General features: G+C 34.2%; 1 protein-coding gene and 1 long non-coding RNA gene across 13 annotated transcripts; one reads left to right on the plus strand and one right to left on the minus strand.

Moving 5' to 3' along the window:
* Positions 1-1,760: 1,760 nt before the first annotated feature.
* Positions 1,761-17,951, minus strand: LOC138131348 (uncharacterized). Of its 2 annotated transcripts, none has more exons than XM_069048317.1 (4): positions 17,771-17,951; positions 6,062-6,134; positions 5,678-5,746; positions 1,761-5,589 (listed from the first exon to the last, which is right to left on the minus strand). In XM_069048317.1, exons 2-4 carry the CDS (start codon positions 6,128-6,130, stop codon positions 3,502-3,504), a joined length of 2,226 nt encoding a protein of 741 aa, XP_068904418.1. In that variant the 5' UTR covers positions 6,131-6,134; positions 17,771-17,951; the 3' UTR covers positions 1,761-3,501. The 2 variants fall into 2 exon arrangements, with proteins under 2 accessions (XP_068904418.1, XP_068904417.1); XM_069048316.1 differs by lacking the exon at positions 17,771-17,951 and adding an exon at positions 13,803-13,912.
* On the plus strand, positions 8,762-16,912 carry LOC138131354 (uncharacterized). 11 transcript variants are annotated; one of them, XR_011159781.1, is made up of 6 exons: positions 8,762-9,009; positions 12,971-13,121; positions 13,173-13,235; positions 13,299-15,546; positions 15,594-15,881; positions 15,932-16,912. It is a non-coding gene; the product is annotated as an uncharacterized lncRNA (long non-coding RNA). The 11 variants fall into 11 exon arrangements; XR_011159782.1 differs by having other exon boundaries at positions 8,762-8,982; XR_011159777.1 differs by lacking the exon at positions 8,762-9,009 and adding an exon at positions 9,227-9,880.
* Positions 17,952-19,390: the final 1,439 nt, after the last annotated feature.

Here is a 19,390-nt window from a genome sequence, read left to right on the forward strand (position 1 = left end):
CATTTATTTAAGGGGAACTTTTTATTATATGACGTCTCATTTTGTTCAATATATGTATTACGTATTAGGTAACATACTATTGCAATAGTTGTAATAATTCCTCAGTCTTGAAATTGGATATTTGAATAAAAAAACTCCGAACCGGTTCAGACAAAATCATCATCAAAAACTTTTGATGATATTCTTGTCAATACGCAAATAAAATGAGTCTTGAAACTGAACATTTGCAGCAATTGATCTCCGATGTGTAAATTAGCACATTACGAGTATTATTGTTTTATTAGGATTAAAAGTGGCATTTTTTTGATGAGCAAAATTTGCCGAGCGAATGCAAAAGTCAAAAAAATGCCAGTGGAGACAGGAAACTCCCTAGCTTTAAGTTGGCGGCACTTCGGTGCATGCGCATTTTCACGAAGTGGCACGAAAGGATAGAAACTATCTTCGTCTACTTTCCTCTGTCCACAAATTGAAAGCAAATGCTCCATATAGGAGTATTAGATAGATATATGCTTTCACCCCCGCCCCTAGCGGTCGCTGGTGGTACCAACTCGGTGCTATCCACGGCTTCCTAGATTAATAAGAGTCGAAGCCTCTAATACGGCTGGTCGAGTTCATCAGTTGCAAGCATTTTTTCTGTTCCTGAGAGGGCGCCACTATACATTTGTGTACAAGGCCATCTGAATCAAAAAGCTACGCTTATATAAGCGTAGCTTTTTGATTCAGACGGCCTTGTTTGTGTATTTGGCTGCTTAACCGCGTACAAATCTCATTTTAAAAAGAATCGTAATTTGTATGTTACATACACTACTTCAAAAAGTAGATTATTGATAGAAAAAAAAACATTAATACGATTTTTCATTCGTTTAATTTAAAAAATATTCGTTTTTTGGTAGAGGGCGCTACTATACTTTTGGCTTTTGAAGGAACAGACAGTTCAAGGAACTCGACCAGCCGTATTAGAGGCTTCGACTCTTATTAATCTAGGAAGCCGTGGTGCTATCGTTGCTTTTGTTGGCGGTTTGTTTGAATTCAAAAGCGGTTATCTCAGCGTTTTGAAAATCATTAACGCAGTGTTCTACAGAATACGTTCATTCGCCATTCTCTCGTCGTTCAGCGTTTTTAAAATAACTCTCAGTAATAAAAATTGTATGTTCTAAATCAAACATTTTGAAACGGCACTTTAACAAAACAAATTTTAAATCAAATTGTCAACAATCAATGGTGCCAACCTAATTGAAAATGCACAGCCAGCTCTAATTTATAATTTAAATGATCGCACGGTACCTTTGAGGGCCGGTTGTACCAAATTACACTGAACTTCGGTTCAATTGAACTACAGTGTACTACTGAACCGGGTTTATTTAACAGACGCGTTGTACATCTCTTGTTCACAGTAAGATCACTTGAGCGACGTTTTCGTGAAAATGAGTTATGTTGGTAAAATCAGACCTGTAGGTTACTCGCGTAAAATTATTCTAAATTTGTCATTGCTGACAACTGGGACATTTATCTATGAATGTGTTTTATGTGAATTTTCTCAATGAATAGTAATAAAAGGTGCACGAATTTTTCTACAATTGAAGAAAAACATTTACTGGGCTTAGTTTTTGAATTCAAAGATAAAGTAGAAAATAAAAAAATAGATACAGATGTAAATCGATTGAAAAATGATGCATGGAAAGCAATTGAACAGGAATTTAATATTGTTGGGTTTGAAAATGATCGAACTGCATACGTTCTTAAAAGAAAATACGAAAATCTAAACAAAAAAACGATTACGATTTATTTCGGCATCATTGCCTCCTGGGGATTGAATTTTAACGTATGTACAATCCAGAGCTAATTGCTAATGTTAAAAAAACCTTCTTTAATTTTATTTGTTGCTTCTTCGTTATTCGACATATTTATGAATTCTGGACGGCGGCGGCGTCTTGCTATTGCATTAATAATTTTGGGAATCGCTCGGCTTACTGTAGTTTCCGATTAGTTGTCCCTTTGCTCCAGTGTTATGAACACCATGTCTGACGATGAAAAGGCGTGATTTTTATCTGTTTCTGAGGAAATTTCATCATGAATTTCTTCAATGATAAATCTTACCACGTCTTTGGGTAATCTAAATCGATTTCTAAAATCGCAGTCATTCCATTTTTCAAAATTATTTGGGCGTTCCCTGAAAGTGTGAGCCCATCTTAGAATTCTAATCTAAAATGTTGATAGCAAATATGTCAAAATGATACTGATCCATCCTTGATCGATAGATATCAGTCGATCACTGAAAACCACGTTCAATGCTTAGACAATCCTCGATCACCGTTCGTACAACAAAATAATCTAATTTTAATCTAGACTGGGGCATAAACGGAAGTTAAACTAATTTGGTACAACCGGCCCTAAGAATTGTTGGATATGTTGAACGGATTGTACCGGGGTTAACCAAAAGACAATTTCAAATGCATTTCAGAGTCAGCCGTTCCAGTTTCGAAAATGTTGTCCCCATTATTGAAAACATAATTAAAAAATGTATAAAAACACCCCAGAACATATTTTTTTCACGCAGCCGCCGCTTCACTGCCGCCAGATATTTGACAGACGTCAAATCTGACGTATGGGTAATTTGTGTCACTTGTCACTTGTGTCACTCTAAACATTTGTGAACGATCTGGGATAGCGTGATTATTCCCCCAATTTTAATTTGTGAACGGCGTTTGGGTGACCCAAGGGTAACCTTTATACCTACCCAGAGTATTTATGAACGCGCTCCAGATGATGCAGGATAATACACCAATCAACTTTTATATTAAACATTTTTTTCATAAATTGTGAAATTAAAAAGTTACAGCTAATATTTGATACTTTTGTTCCACCCTGTATATCAACAGTCTTGTCTGAATATTTCACCGGTTCCAGGTGGAACGGTTGCAAACTCAGAAGATCCAATAAATATCTACTATTGCTTTTCAATGCAAAATATTAGTTCTAGACTAGTACAATTAGGCACTTTAAAAACCTAGTAAAAAAACCCAAAAAGGCAATGAAACGAACAAAAAAAAAATCAAAACCATATTAAAATCCTTAATTTCTTTGAAACCCCAAAATTCCTTGTCATTAGATACTGCAGCAGTGCACCAAATCAATGGAGTGTAATGAATAAGAATCGATAAAAGATCTAAAATTTCCAAACCAATATTTCCCTAGTTAATAAAAAAAGTGCAAAACATTTCTCGTTTTCGTTCCGACTACAATCCGATCTATTCTTACAGCATCTCCTCTTTTCAAGACAGCTTTGGTCTATACACTGGTTAATTTTCACAATTATATTCAACATCCGCATGGATACATCAATAATAGTGCAACAAGCAAAGGCAAACACAAAAAATGCTATTTTTTCACAAAATAAATTTAATGAATGAAGAGAAAGCAAAATCTTATCAGTGAATAACTCAGTTTAAGCCTCAACATAATAACAACATTCTCACCAGGTCTATTATCATTTATCAGACATCAGCTACTTTTTTTTAGCTCATTTGATATTATTTCCGCAACATGATTTTCAGGATTAACTTGAATTACATTTTTCCAATCGTCCGTATCTCGAAAAACAAGCATATGAGTAGTATAATCACCATCCACAGCCAGAGCTACAAGAACGTAGTGCTCAATTTTATTAAATTTCAGCATCTTTACATGTTGCCGTTTGCCCTGGCAAGTGCTCAGGGGCCGACAGTCTTCTGGTCCTAATTTATGAGGTAGAAGTTTTACTATAATATTTTCTGCAGCAGCAAGGGAACTTTTTGCCTCAGATCCAATTTTGTCCGGTTCACTTCTAGCATCAAAATTGTATTTAACTTCAAAGATCACGGCGAAGTTGCCACAACGCCCCCAAACATCAATGTTGGCATCAATTTCACTGTCATATTCACCCAAATAATATCTTACTCGATGTTCCATCTCACAGTTCTCATAGTCAGTATGAAGCTTCAAGATTGCCAATATCTGGCTGCATATTGAACCTTCACTCTTACACTGCTTAGATCTAAAAATACATTTCAAGTCTTCACAGAGTTTTTCTAGACTTTCCTGAAACTCTGTAGAGTCTTGCGTGGGTAGTGACTTGAAGATCTGTCCGCAAGAAGTAAATTTTGACTTAATAGCTTCTGGAAGCTCGTTATGGTAATCCTCCAACATCTGATGGTAAATATTTTTAATTTCGAGATTTGGGATTCTTACATGTATCGTCTCTCTCCCTTCAAATTCTATTACTGCCAAATAACCTCGTTGTAAGAAAAAGTTGAAAATTCCATTTGGGTACAGGTCCATTTCCTCACGATACAGTCCGAGAAGATGTTCAACATTTATTGCCGATTTATATCGTATTGCAATGGTACCAGAATCACCATACAACAGTTTGTGAAGAGCAGTCATAATAACCTCATAATTCTTGAGTATTGGCAGTTTTCCAGTCAAAAAACCTCCGTCCGTCCAAAAACACAAATTGACCTTGTTCTTATCCTTATTTATCTCTCTTATGTAGTTAAGGACGGAGAATAAGCAGTATTTTTTACCATAATAGGAAGGCACATTATAGCCACTGTAGTTTGCGTTAATGTGGCTAATTATCTTCTTGATCTCAACATCTCCCTGTGGGCCATAGAATTTCCTCACTAAAGAATCAACCTCTCGACGAGTCAACCCGTAATATTTAGAAAATCTACGGTCATTCAAGAAGTATACCGCCACTGTTTTGTCCATAGGTGACAGCGTAGAATATTGAAGTTTGCAAATGCCAGTGAGCAATGCAGCTTGAAGTTTTAACTGTTTATCTGCTGACTTCAAAATCGAAGATAGCACATTAGTGATAGTAATTCCTATCTTACGTACTTGACTTTCAGAAACCCTATGTTCCATGGCGGCTATACCAGGCTTGTCAATTTCATCTACCAAAAACACTGGGTCTCTCCCCCAATGTATCCTCAAGCTCTTAATCAAATCCTGCAAACCAAAAATCACTTCCATCACAGAGAGACTCTCAAGTTTATCATCACTGTAGCTAAGCCAGTTTGTACATGTTTCTTTTAAATGGACATGTTCCGGATCACCAGATTGAAATTCTTTACTATTTTTAAGATAATCGTTTTCCAAATAACCATCCCTCACTTTCATAGCACAATAAAATATTGCTCCTGACTCATTTTTGACATTACAGTCCTTGAAATTGAAGAAAACCACTGGATGACGCCCAAAATGTTGGATGACAAAGTTTTCTTGTTTCAAGATCAAACATTCTTCATATTGTGTGTCCGCAAACTGCCTAAGGAACACTTTCATGTTCTTTGAGGGATTTGATAGTAGTTCCTCCATTGTTGGGTCCTTTGTAACATCTTCTTTTGTCTTTGTATTTTTATCTTCGATGTCGCAGAATAAACGAATCATACTAAGGTTTACAGTTTTGCCAAATTTTGATGGTGCAAATATCATGGTGTAGGTTGGCTCTTCCTGTAGTAATTCCTCTATGAGCATTGTTCTATCCACAAATCCGTCCAAGCTGGCAACATCTTCAAAGCTCTGAGCGTTTAGGTCGATGACAGATCGCTGTGAAAGAAAAGAAGCATTAGAGTTACCAATTAGCACAAGCATTAGGGAGCAGAGTTGAAAATTTTATGTTGATAGATAAAGTTACCTGGTTGAAAGCTGATTCTGTGATTGTTACATTGTCAGTTTGAGTTTCCCAGTTTTTCGTTGGTGACACCTGCATGTGAAAACAAACAATAAAAGTCAATTACTTGAACTGGAGAATAATGTAGGTAAGTGGTATAGTTTTCCCATTTATAATTTGGTTTTACTACCAGCCCTGTTGTCAGGGAGTTAAATACCCCGACAATAGGCAACTACCGCCATAAATCCTAGGACTGTAAAAGAAGGTCTGTTGTCTGACCAGGTTACAATATGTTCACTATTGCCAAAACCACAACCCCAGCCCCTAATAATTGCAATTGCACTGCCATAAAACCAAATTATAAATGGGAAAACTATACGTAAAAAATTGGAATAAATGTAAACTTACATTCGACATCTTTGCAACTGAATTTACGTCGTCTGCCCGCTTCTTCCGTTTACAATCAGGTGAAGACATCGAGCTGCAAACACAGATCATAGTAGTATACAGGGTCATTATTAGAGCTCGGATTATATGCACTGAAAAATGAAGAAAATATGCGCATAATACAGGTGTATATAAGTTGACGCGTTCCTTGTAACACGAGGTACTACACATTATTCTTAAGAATTTTAGCCTAAATCTTCTTAGTAAAATGTTTGTATTAACGGAGATAGTTGATTGTATATTTTTATTGTTTTCTAAAATTTTAAGTTCGGTCCTGTCCATTTCTCCGCTGTACTAGATTAATAATTAACCTGGCCCAGAATGGTGTCTTTCCGGAAATCGCTTTGCAATACTCTCTGGACGCTGCAGATGCATTCTGATAACGTGATAACATTGCCCATGCATTTGCAACATATCTGTGAGCTCATTATTTTCCTAATAATAAAGCCATTTCGACTAATTAGATGACAACTCTGACAGTAGTTTTGATTAACGTCCATGCTCATTTGATTTTTTTTTTGTCAATTCCAATTTCTAACAAATCAGCGCAAATTTGAGCAGGACCGGTTTCAAAAATTTCAAAAAAATTAACTAATTGTATCTTCATTGCCGTACACATTTTACTAAGATGATTTTGGCTAAAATTCTTTAGAACAACGCATACTATCACATGTTAAAAGGAACGCCTCAACTTCGAAAACAGCCTGTATATGCACGCTTTTTAGCTAAAAATGCATTGAAATATGCACAAATATGCACAAAATATGCATAAGTATACTATAATATGCTCTCACTTTTACAAAAACGACAAATTTCGCAGAATTAATCTATTTATTCAAAATTTATTAATATAAAAACAAAACTGAAAATATATACAGGGTGTCCCAGAGTTGCGAAAAAGCTCCATAACTTGTTTGTTATTAAAGATATCAACTTTTTCTTTTTTCTAGATGATAGCTACGCTTCTACTCCATATTCGGAAAATATTGCGGTATATATACAGAGTGTCCCAATATTATAAAAACACTAAAGTTATGTTTTTTTAAATGGAAACTACCCAGTTTGATTTTATTTTTGAACTCTATGCTAAATTATGAATCAAATTTATACAAGTCGTTTTTACTTATCTGCCATCGTTTTTAATCAGTGGCGCTTTTTTTACCAGAATTTCGAATTACAGGGGTCCCTTCGAAAATTCATACCTTCCAAATCGTTGCACATAAATTAAAATGATTGACGCTGTTTGATTTCTGAATGTTTGCTGCATCTGCTGAGTGTTTACTCAACAACCTGCTTAGTCGCATATGCCTACTGCGATTTTTTAAACATAACGAATTAAAAATGTTAAAAACTAATTTTTTTCAAATGGCTCCCCGTATTTATTATTGCACTGGTCGAAAGCTTTTTTAACAAGCTTTTGAACAATATAGGTTTGTATAGTCGAATCTGAAAATCTAGAGTGCTATCCTAAAATCGCTAAATTTGGTGCAATTTTTCCGTTAAAAAGACAATACAAAAATCTAGTAGGCTTAACAAAAGATAATCACACAATATGGTCACTCCATAAAGATGAATCAACCAACAAAACAGTGTTTAACAATTGAACATTTAATTATTTTAGTGATTTTTAGTGATTTTAAGATAGCACCCTAGATTTTCACATTCGGCTATACAAACGCTATACAGTTGGAAAGCTTGTCAAAAAAACTTTCGACGAGTGCAATAATAAATGCAGGGTGCCATTTGAAAAAAATGAGTTTTTGACATTTTTAGTTTGTTGTATTTAAAAAATCGCAGTAGGCATATGCGACTAAGCACGTTATTGAGTAAACACTTAACAGATGCGTCAAACATTCAGAAATCAAACAGTGTCAATTATTTTAATTTATGTGCAACGATTTGGATGGTACGAATTTTCGAAGGGACCCCTGCACTATCTAGGGTGCTATCTTAAAATCATTAATTGTTAAACACTGTTTTGTTGGTTGATTCATCTTTATGGAGTGACCATATTGTGTGATTATCTTTTGTTAGGCCTACTAGATTTTTGAATTGTCATTTTAACGGAAAAATTGCACCAAATTTAGCGATTTTAGGATAGCACCCTAGATTTTCAGATTTTACTATACAAACCTATATTGTTCAAAAGCTTGTCAAAAAAGCTTTCGATCAGTGCAATAATAAATACGGGGTGCCATTTGAAAAAAATGAGTTTTTAACATTTTTAATTCGTTATGTTTAAAAAATCGCAGTAGGCATATGCGACTAAGCATGTTGTTGAGTAAACACTCGGCAGATGCAGCAAACATTCAGAAATCAAACAGCGTCAATCATTTTAATTTATGTGCAACGATTTGGAAGGTACGAATTTTCTAAGGGACCCCTGCAATTCGAAATTCTGGTAAAAAAAGCGCCACTGATTAAAAACGATGGCAGATAAGTAAAAACGACCTGTATAAATTTGATTCATAATTTAGCATAGAGTTCAAAAATAAAATCGAACTGGGTAGTTTCCATTTAAAAAAACATAACTTTAGTGTTTTTATAATATTGGGACACTCTGTATATACACCGCAATATTTTCCGAATATGCGTAGCTATCATCTAGAAAAAAGAAAAAGTTGATATCTTTAATAACAAACAAGTTATGGAGCTTTTTCGCAACTCTGGGACACCTGTATATTTTATTTAATAAATTTAGTAACTTTAGTTGGTCATTACAAAAATGAATCTACTTTAGGAGATTTAAATCATACATAACCTCACAAAAAATAAAGCATCAAAAGTTGTATTTCAACTTTTAGCCGAGTACAGCTTAATCAGAATTCGCCACAACGAGAAATAGTGGCGCTCCCAAGCGGATAAAAGTGAAGTTAAGGAAAGTAGGTAAACAAAGCAAGGTTTTAAAGGTGATCACCATTGTTATTTTATTTAAATATATATATTGATGCTTAAAAATGGCAAAAACTCTTTCAAAAAGTAAAGTGTATTGTTGTGTACCGCAGTGTAAATCAACATATAGTGCTAATGTGTCATTTCATCATTTTCCAACATACAACGATAAACTGCGTTCAGAATGGATAAAAGTTTTAAAAATCGGAAAGCCAGTGACTTTAGCTATGAGCAGGGGCGGCTTCTCCGGGTAGGCAGGGGAGGCAGTGCCTCACCAAATACTTTACTAACCAAAATCTTTTTTAATAGATAATTTTTGATTTTTTTTAGTATAAAAATATTTTTATGTTTGTATACTTTTATTTTGTATCTACATTGAATTAATTATTATCGAAGAATAACTGTTGCATGTGTTAATTTGATTATGTATTTTGTATTTGGCGCGTTTTGCATTCGGCCCCTTCGCTTCGGACTGCAGAGCCCAGAGCGTAGACTTATTCAGAGCGTTCAGCGTACCGTAGAGGCACCGTAGACTATGCCACTTCATTTTTTCGCTTAAGCTGTGTGGTTGGTGGAATAAAGAACTGAATACCATCAACCCGTCATACACTGTTATTGGTTACTGCGTGTTAGTAAAGTGCAACTCGAGGCTATGCCTCGGTGGTTTTGTCATTTTCATTGTAGTCGTAAAATTTTATTTTATATTATGATTATTGTGACTATGAGCGATTAACGGACACAATGGTTGTGTCGAAAAGGTTGGGAAGCGGCGCGGGCGTGAATCATTCGTTCCTTCAGCTCGACCTCGAACAGAAGTTGAAATTTAATGTTGTTGTTGTTAAACATTGCGGTTTAGTTAGGTTATGCAGGCTTAGTGATGGTAAGTAGGTAAGTAGCAATTTAATAAAAATGATCTCAATGGCAAGTACCAGTCAAGAACAAGAGGCGGTTGTCGTTCCTGTTAACGTCGATCTCGATTTTTTGATAAATAAATGCCGGTCTTGTAAACTTTCCTACGAAGATAAGTTTTATGTAGATTAAACAGTTAAAGAGACCTTGTCCTGATGTAACTGATCTAAGTAAAACTTTGGTAACTACTGGTAAACAGAATAATGCATTTACTAATTCGTGGTAGGTACGGAAAATATGATTGGCTTGTTGGCAGTAAATTACTTAAAAAACTTTTTTTTTATTCTATTCGTGACTAATAATGAGACAGTGTGGACAAAAACAGGGTATTCTGATTTGAACGATTTAGGGCGTGCATTAGAGAAGCACAATAAGAGTAAAGAGCATATTGCTTTTGCTTGTAAATTCGTTCTTTTTCGTTTTTTTATAAAAGTTTAGATAAGAATAGCGTACGGGAAAATCGTGAAATTATCAAGTCTAATTTATATTGCAATTTTTTTGTGCCAGCAAGAGTTGTCGTTTATTTTCCATAATAAACCCAATGCATGATATTGTTTTCTTAATGTTACTGTCATTTTCAAAACGTCCAGGTTAGGGAAAAGTGGAGCATCTTGAAATTACGTCTCACCTTTGTAATAATAAGCATTATATCCATCACCACCGTTTAACTGGTGCAAGGTCAAAAAAAAAAATAACGCGAAAAAACTGACCAAAAAAATTGCTAGTGCCTACCCGGTTTTGATCTTGACGAGCCGCTACTGGCTATGAGAGTATGTGGACGACATTTTAAGGATAGTGATTTTTTCTTAAAGGGTGACTAAATACGTCTAGCATAATACTATCTACATATATGTATGTATGTACAATGGTGTGTTAAATTTGCAGGTTCTCCAGTTATTATTGAAGTAAAGCATTTTTTCAACCCTGCAACTCTAATAAATTAAATCAAATTATCACCTTAAAGATTACCTAATTAACCGATTGAGTACCTGTTATTACTGCAACTGCAAGTTCAAACACTAATTGCATAACCCTAACCTTAAAAAATAACGTGCCTTCAAATAAATTTATATTTAGAGCAACCTATGGAAGTTCAATTGTTTGCAACATTTTTACAGCGTAGAAAATGACACAAGAATCGTCTGGTCTGACATTTAACGAAATAAAATTAGGTTAGAAAATATTTTTAATTTTTGTAGTGCATTCATCTCAGATTATTGAAATTCACATTAATAAATAATCCAAACATTATTCCAATCACAAATTATTTGCTAACTAATGCCTTTTCGCCAATATACGGAAGATGATGTTTTAGCTTTCGAAATCTTTGTGAGGCATTGCTGCAAATTTTAGTTAATCTTCAGCAGAAAAATACCCCAAATTCGAATGGAAAGTCGAATAAGATCGCAAAATTTCAAAAGCATCAAAGTCAAGTAACTGTTAACATAAAGGGAACAAGTAAATGGGATGTTACACGGTTAGTTCATATTCTCCATTCAGTTTCAGTATTTATATTGAATGAAAACTGAAACTGAACATGGAACTAAACAGACAGTCTGAAAATACCCATCTTAAGCAAAGTGACAAATAGTTTAGTCGTATCAATTCATTTATTTCTTTAAACCATAAAAGAAAACATAACATTAACATGGCTGTGAACACTAATAAGAATTGTAAATTAAGTATTGCACATAACCTCACACAACAGGAGATAACAATTTTATACATAATTTAGAGTAAGTGTTGAAAATGTGCACCCTGTTCTTGTAAACACAACCTAGTCCTTCATCTAATTGCATTAGTTATATTTTCTAAAACAATAGGATTATTATTAATTTCATTAATTTTCTGTGTTATCCTATTTCGTAGTTCTGCCAAATCATTTATGGGTGTTGTGTAAATTGAATTTTTGATGTGTGGCCACAAGAAGAAATCACATGATCTAGGGGGCCAGTTGTTTGGTGTATTACGGCTTATAATTCTGTTGTTATAAAAATGGAGTCAAAATTTCATTTCTGTATCTTGCAGCATTGATATTTCCTAAAAAGCATTGATTATTATTTAATTACTAAAAAACATTATTACAATTGTTACCTTCAAGAAAGATTGGACCAATAATTCTGTGTTGGCTAATAGCAGCCCAAACGCCTACTTTCTGGGGGTACTGGGGTGTTTCAATGAAAAAATGTGGATTTTCTGAACTCCACATTCTTGTATTTTGAGAGTTGACATATCCACTTAGGCTTCATCAGTGTAAAAGGTTTTATCAAGGTGAACATCTAAAGTATTCAGAAACCATTGATAATATTCTAATCTTTGGGGCAGATCAACTGGATGTAATTCTTGAACAGATGTGAGACGGTAGGGAAATAGGTGAAGATCTTTTTTTACAATTGAATGACAGGTACCAATAGACACACCAAGTTGTTGTGATAAATGCTCAATTGAAGTGCCTGGGGCTTCTTCCATTGCTTGTCTCGCCTCTTCAATCACTTATGGAGTTCCATTTTCTTCAAAATTCTTTAAGGAAATGTTTAATGTTTGTCGAAACTGCGTATATTCCACTGCAATGTCTGGAAATTCTTCAACAAACTCTTCCATACATAACGCAAGGGAATACTGCCAAACTCCATCGATTTTCATACCATTTCGAAAGTAAGATATTACCATCAGATTACCATGAAGACTTTATGTTGTTCAGTGAAAGCCATTGTTCACAAAAATGTCGAAAAACAGTAAAACACTGACGCAGATTTCGTTTTAGTTCTGACAAGAACTGATTTTTTGTACGCAAGACGAGGAATAAAACGAATAAAATCACAAACACAACTCAATTTGAAAACGGGAAAGAGAACGAATGTCAAATGTCAAAATTTTAATATGAAATTGGGACAAAACTTACTATGCAACTTGTGTAACTCCGGAGAATAATTGGTTGCCTACGAATTTATCTACACTGTTAACAGAATTAAAACGTAGTCAACGCCTACTCTAAATATAATTATTTTTGAAGGCACGATAGTTGCGAATAATATGTGTAATAATGTATAAAAAGTGATTTAATTTTAGATTATGTAAACAAAGCACATAAACTGAAAAAAAACGTGGTTCCATCTCTTTGTTTGCCAATTGGTTCACATGACAAAAGAATCAATGAGACTCAGAAGGAACAACGGGCAAGTCGATTACAGAAAAGAAAAAGAGAATTGGAAAGTGCCTTGTAAGTTTTACTGTTAATAAAATAAAGCACAATTAATTTTTTAATTTATAGACAACAACAAATTACCTTTGATGGCAACAATGACAGTGACAGAAATGATCCTTTATTGGAATGGTAAATTTCTTATTGGTTGTATTTCAAAATAAACATAAAAATATTTGCTTCATATTTTTTTAGTGATGCTGGTGAGGGCAGTCCACTATCAGCTAGGCTTGCAGCTGAGGCATTGGTACTATTATCAGAAAATGTAATAGAACAAAATTGTCATAAAAAAACCTATGAAGACAAAGCAATCCAAGTAAACACATATGAAGAATTTAAGGAGTTTGATGTCAGTAATATTATAGATAATAATTATAAGTTGAAAGTGTTAACAGGAATACAAAACATGGATTTATTAAGTGTTATGACAAGTGCTTTAACTAAATTAGACAAAACTCGGAATACTTGGATAATAGTTTATAATAGTTAATAATAAAATAGTTGAGAAACGTAAACATAACCCAAAAATTTTATTGTACAAATAACCGCACAAGATTAAAAAGTGCGACTGTAATAGTTTGTCACCTTCTATTATAGGTCGCATAATTTATAATATCACCCAATGTACACAACATTATTAAAATACGGAAAAATCAAAGGTAAACGCTATGCACATTCGCATAAACAATCTTCTCTTACCTACTTTGAGTTGCCATGTTGACCTTCACGAGCGCCACCTACATTCGCTTTTTTTCGCGAATAGCTTGGCGTATGAGATGCGCACAAGAGGAAACGAGCGAGTCTCTGTAAGACAAGGATATGGCTATGGTTGTAGGTACGGTACACGGTACACTCAATGAAGCAAATCTGCTCAAAACAGCCCGGACATGCTGTTCACTTGAAGCTTGAGCGCTGATTTTCGCCCGTTTGTACACGATCTAAACACTTCCAGACCCAACAGACAAGTAGTCTGTGAGACAAGTAGAGGGGTCGCTGCTATCGATAGTTCGATAGTTTCAAACAAGATAACTCTATAAAGTTGAAGTCTATAGAGTTATCTTGGTTTCAAATTTGACGACTATCGATTTTTTCAATAGTAAGGGCACAATTTCGATAGTAGATGCAATAAAACACGTCGAGAAAACCAATGTTATGACAAAAATTATTTTTTCTATTATTGATTCAAAAAATTGAAATTCACGCATAGTTATCGGTGCCTGAAGTGGGTCATTTTCTAACGTGTATTTCTTTTTGCATTGTTAGTAAGATCGAAACCATAGAAACCATACAAAACAGTGTGTGAAATGCGATTTCACGCACACGACTATTTCTGTGTTTCACTTCACGCACTGTATTTTATTAGTTACCTAGCAACATGGTCACTGCATTGAACTTCAGAGTTCCTTCAAAAATTTGAATTTTTAATTTCAATTTTTTGAATCAATTATAGAAAAAATATTGTTTATATTTCGTGCGTGAAGATGTTTTTGTGCATTCAAAGGCTTATACTGCCTCGACCTTCGTCTCGGCGTAAAAGACCTTTTCATGCACAAAAAACACTCTCTTCACGCACTTAATATAAAAATAACTATGTATTTAAAATTTAAACCACTGAAAAAAGAAAATAAAGTAGATCTAAAGAGAGTAGGTACGATATCCCGTGACGCTTGCGCAACATTGCATTTCTGACAAATTAATTGTGTCATTTCAATCGTTTCACGTGCTTTTTACCGTTGTTTTAATTTTTCACGTCAGTTTCCCTCCTCGTTTGAAGTTTAATATGTGATGCAGCATGCCGAAAAACAAAATTAGCGTGTGGGATTACTTTGAGAAAAATTCATTTGGGCTTCCTCAGGCTAATTGCTGTAAGTGTCGAAAAACTTATAAAACAAGTGGAAACACTAGTAACTTATGGGATCATCTTCAAAGAGCTCATAAAATCAATCCAAAAAATCCACAAAATGGTTCAGGTTCAGATTCAGAATTAGAAGAATGCCGACCACCACAACAGAAGAAACAAAAAGTCCTTTCTCGTGAAAGTTATTTATATAAAAGATCTGATAAGAAAAAAATTTACTTAGACAAATATGTAGTGGCAATGATTGTATTAGACATGCAGCCCTTTTCTGTCGTTAGTGATAGTGGTTTTAAACAATTAATAAAAAAATTTGATTCAAAGTATGAATTGCTGTCAAAGACAACAATAAAACAAAGATTATTACCAGAACTATACAATGAAATAAAGGAAAAGTTAAGGAAATACTTGGAAACTGTGGAATCTGTTGCCTTAACTACAGATTTATGGACTTCAAATTATTCTACGATTTCATATATGACAGTTGCATGCCATTTTTTGAAAGAGAAAAAATTAGTCAGTACTGTTTTAGATACTTTACAGTTAGCAGGAACTCACAATGCTGAGAATATAAGTACTTGCCTACAGGTGTGTGTTTTTAAAACATGTTAAACAGTTTTAATTTTTATTTTTAGGATATTATTAAAACCTGGAAATTAGATGGGAAAGTATTGGCTGTGGTTACTGACAATGCCAGTAATATGTTGCTTGCATGTAAAATAATAAAACTTGAGCATTTACCTTGCTTCGCGCACACCCTAAACTTGACAGTTAAAGATGGTATTAAAAAGACTGAAAACTTGGAAGAGTTGTTAAAAAAATGTAGAGATATAGTATCTTACTTTAAGAGAAGTAACAAGGCGAGTGACTGCCTTAGAGAAGAACAAAGGCAACGGAATGAAGCAACACTTAAAGTAATCCAGGTAGAAATAAACTTTTCAAATTTAACATTTGTTAAAAATATATATTACAGGACATGTCAACAAGATGGAACAGCACTTTCTTAATGATTGAAAGAATTCTAAAACTAGGTGACAGTGTTACCATAACTCTTGTGAAACTAAAGTCTGCTCCTAGTTTTTTAACTATAGATGATCAAATTGTTTTGCAAGATGTATGTGCGATTTTGAGAATATTTAATTTAGCAACAGAAAAGATTTCTGGAGATCTGTATCCTACAATTTCTCTAATAATACCATTAATATCTGGACTTTATTGTAAACTAAATGAAATTGAAAAGTCACTGAAAACAGACATTGGTAAACAATTGTTGGAAAAGCTGAGAGAGTCTGTAAGAGAAAGATTTACAAATTATGAATAAAAAAAGATCACAAAAATTGCTTGTTTGTTAGATCCTAGGTTTAAACAATTAGCTTTCAAAAACAAAAATAACTCTAGATGGACAAGCTATTATTCAGAATGAACTTGCAAATTATATTAAAGAGTTTGACAACACTAATAAAGAGCCAGAAGAGTTAAATTTGACCCTCGAGAATTCTGATGTAACTGTATATGAAAGAGAAAGCTCCAGTTTGTTTAGTTTTATAAAAAATAAGGCTGAAGTTAAAAGGGTTGTAGAAAGACAGTATTTTGAAACTCCAATAGTTAGTGAAGAGACTGATCCTCTAGAATTGTGGTGCAATAAACTACAACCCTTAAATGAAATTGCTTTAAAGTATATGGTAGTACCAGCAACCTCTGTGCCCTCAGAGAGATTGTTTTCAAAGTCTGGACAACTAATTAGTGCCAGAAGAAGCAATCTCAAACCAAAGAATGTCAATATGATTTTATTTTTAAATTATAATTTAAAGTTATTTAATTTTGATTAAAATGTTTTTGTTACATTATACTCCTATTATTCTGTTTCGTTATTGTTATTTTTGTAATCAGAATTTATTTTTATTTTGTTTTTGTCATTTACATCTTTATTAAATACATCGTTATATACAATGTATATCTTTTCTACGGAGTGATCAAGAATGACTGAGTCTGTTGGTAACAATGAAATTTGGCAAATTTAAAATTTACCAACGAAGGTTAATTTTTGTAATAGTATAAACATAACCTGCATTACCAAGAATGTTTTTAATGTTATCTCAAGTTAAAAAATCCGGTTAGTGCGTGGTCAGTGCCAATTACTAGACAAAAATCACCAGTATTTTCAATTGTTTCATTGCCAACAGACTCAGTCATTGTTGATCACGCTGTATTAGTTGGTCGATAGTTATCGATTGTTCAATAGTTTGCAGGGCGGCACTATCGATATATTCGATAGTCATTTTTTCCGATAGTTGACCTCTCTAGAGACAAGTGCGCTCCGCTAGTGGGAGGGATTTCAGTCCACTGCGTCACTCGCCAAGCTGTTCTGGTTGACCTGTACATTGCGAATAATAAATTTTCAAAAATTGTGACACCTGGCAGCACGGACACTCGGAATAATTAAAGGGGATTAAAATGAAGGAGTGCGCTTATAAATCGTGAAAGCCACAGACCAACTCTAAAACTTAGTGCCCCTTTTCTTTTAAGAAAGCTATGGATTGATAAACCAAAGACACTGATTTGACGCTAAAACGTGGTTCGTACGATTTTATAAATTTAACAAACTAGAACCAGGCTGTCTTACGCTCCTTCGCTAGCTTACAAATGTTAAACGGGTGATAGACGGGGATGATCGAGATAATTGTGGATTTTATAAAGCATGGTGATGGTCGAAACATCACCAACCCCACGTGCGACCCATTTGTGTCTTGTTATTTTTGTTAAAATATATTTCGCGCGAAACAGAAATAATGAAAGTGGCGCAAACACATACCTAGTTCAAAAACAGAAAAGATGGACAACAACAACGTCTAGTACAAGCCAAAATCACACAGTTAGAGCACAGAAAAACAAAAACACACAGTAATTCTTCAAATCTTCACTCCTTTGCTGACAAGGGAAAAGAGGGAAAAGTGTAGGGCACAGAACATCTGTGTCCTGTGTAGGGCATAGATAAAGAAGTAAATAGATGGCTGTCTCTTTCAATAAATTTGTGCAACGTTTTCTGGTGCCATCTGTAGTAGTCTCCTAGAACCAAGACACAAAATGGAAAAGCGGAAATAGGGATCTGTAATATAGTACTATTCACAGCCCCTCACCTTTACTCGCCCCTTTCACCTTGGAATTAATAATTTTATATTGGGTTAAATTATTGATGAAAAAAAACACTAAAAATAAAAGAAACACAAAACATATATTTTCAAATTATTGTTTTTTACATTTCACCTTAACTAAAAACTGAAATAAACAATAAAAACAAATATGTATTATGAATTAAAATAGTTATTTTTATATTAAGTGCGCGAAGAGAGTGTTTTTTATGAATGAGAAGGAACTCTGAAGTTTCAATTCAGTGACCATGTTGCTAGGTAACTAATAAAAAACAGTGCGTGAAATTGCATTTCACACACTGTTTTGTATGGTTTCTATGGTTTCGATCTTACTAACAATGCAAAAAAAAAAAATACACGTCAGAAAATGACCCACTTCAGGCACAGATAACTATGCGTGAATTTCAATTTTTTGAATCAATTATAGAAAAACATTATTAATGTCAATTAACCCGTTGGTTGTTAGCGTGTTATTTATATCTGCATCAGCAGTTAGCAATATTCAAAATTTTTAGTCACTTTTGTGGTTACACCAACATAAAGTTGGTGACAATGCATTTTTGCCGCCGATGCTGCCATTTATGATTGTCTCCTCCGTGGAGGGAGAAAAGACTGGAGATGGCATTTCCTATGCTTCCCATGTTAAAAATCCGAACCCTCTAAAAGCACGTGCAACAACCTTTTATGGCCCAGTCCACAATGCGCTAGATAAAGAAGCACAATGCGCCTGGAAGGAAGGCGAAGGAAGCGATTGGCCTAGCGTCTATATTCAGAAACCTTTTATGACTCTGTAGTTTTCGCGGGCCGGTACACTTATTTGAATTAGTGCTATCTCCAGTCTTTTCTCCCTCCACGGCAGGGTTGCCATGTTTAGGGATTTTTCCCGAATCTAGGGATTTTTAATGTGGTCAAGGGGAAAAGGGATTTTTTCTAAATTTCCGGCAAATCTAGGGATAATTGCAAATATTCTAAAAATATAGTAAAAGCATGGTTTTTTGAATTAATTTCAGAATAGTTTTATTTAAATTTTTTGTCAGATTTTACTGTAATCTAGGGATTTTTGCATGTTATAGAATTTAGAGGTGGAAAGTTCGATTCGTTTCACTGAATCAATTGATTTGATTCATTTTTTTTTATTCGTTCGCCCCTAGAGTCGAGATGACGAATGGCACTCACCGCGGCTCCATTCTTTTAAAAACAATTTTCAACATACGTATATCTATTAACTAGTTAATATGATTTTCAGTGTCAAAATTCCCTCAAAGACCAGCTGTACCACCCTA

This window comes from Tenebrio molitor, chromosome 5 (assembly GCF_963966145.1).
Source record: "Tenebrio molitor chromosome 5, icTenMoli1.1, whole genome shotgun sequence".
Classification (NCBI taxonomy): domain Eukaryota; kingdom Metazoa; phylum Arthropoda; class Insecta; order Coleoptera; family Tenebrionidae; genus Tenebrio; species Tenebrio molitor.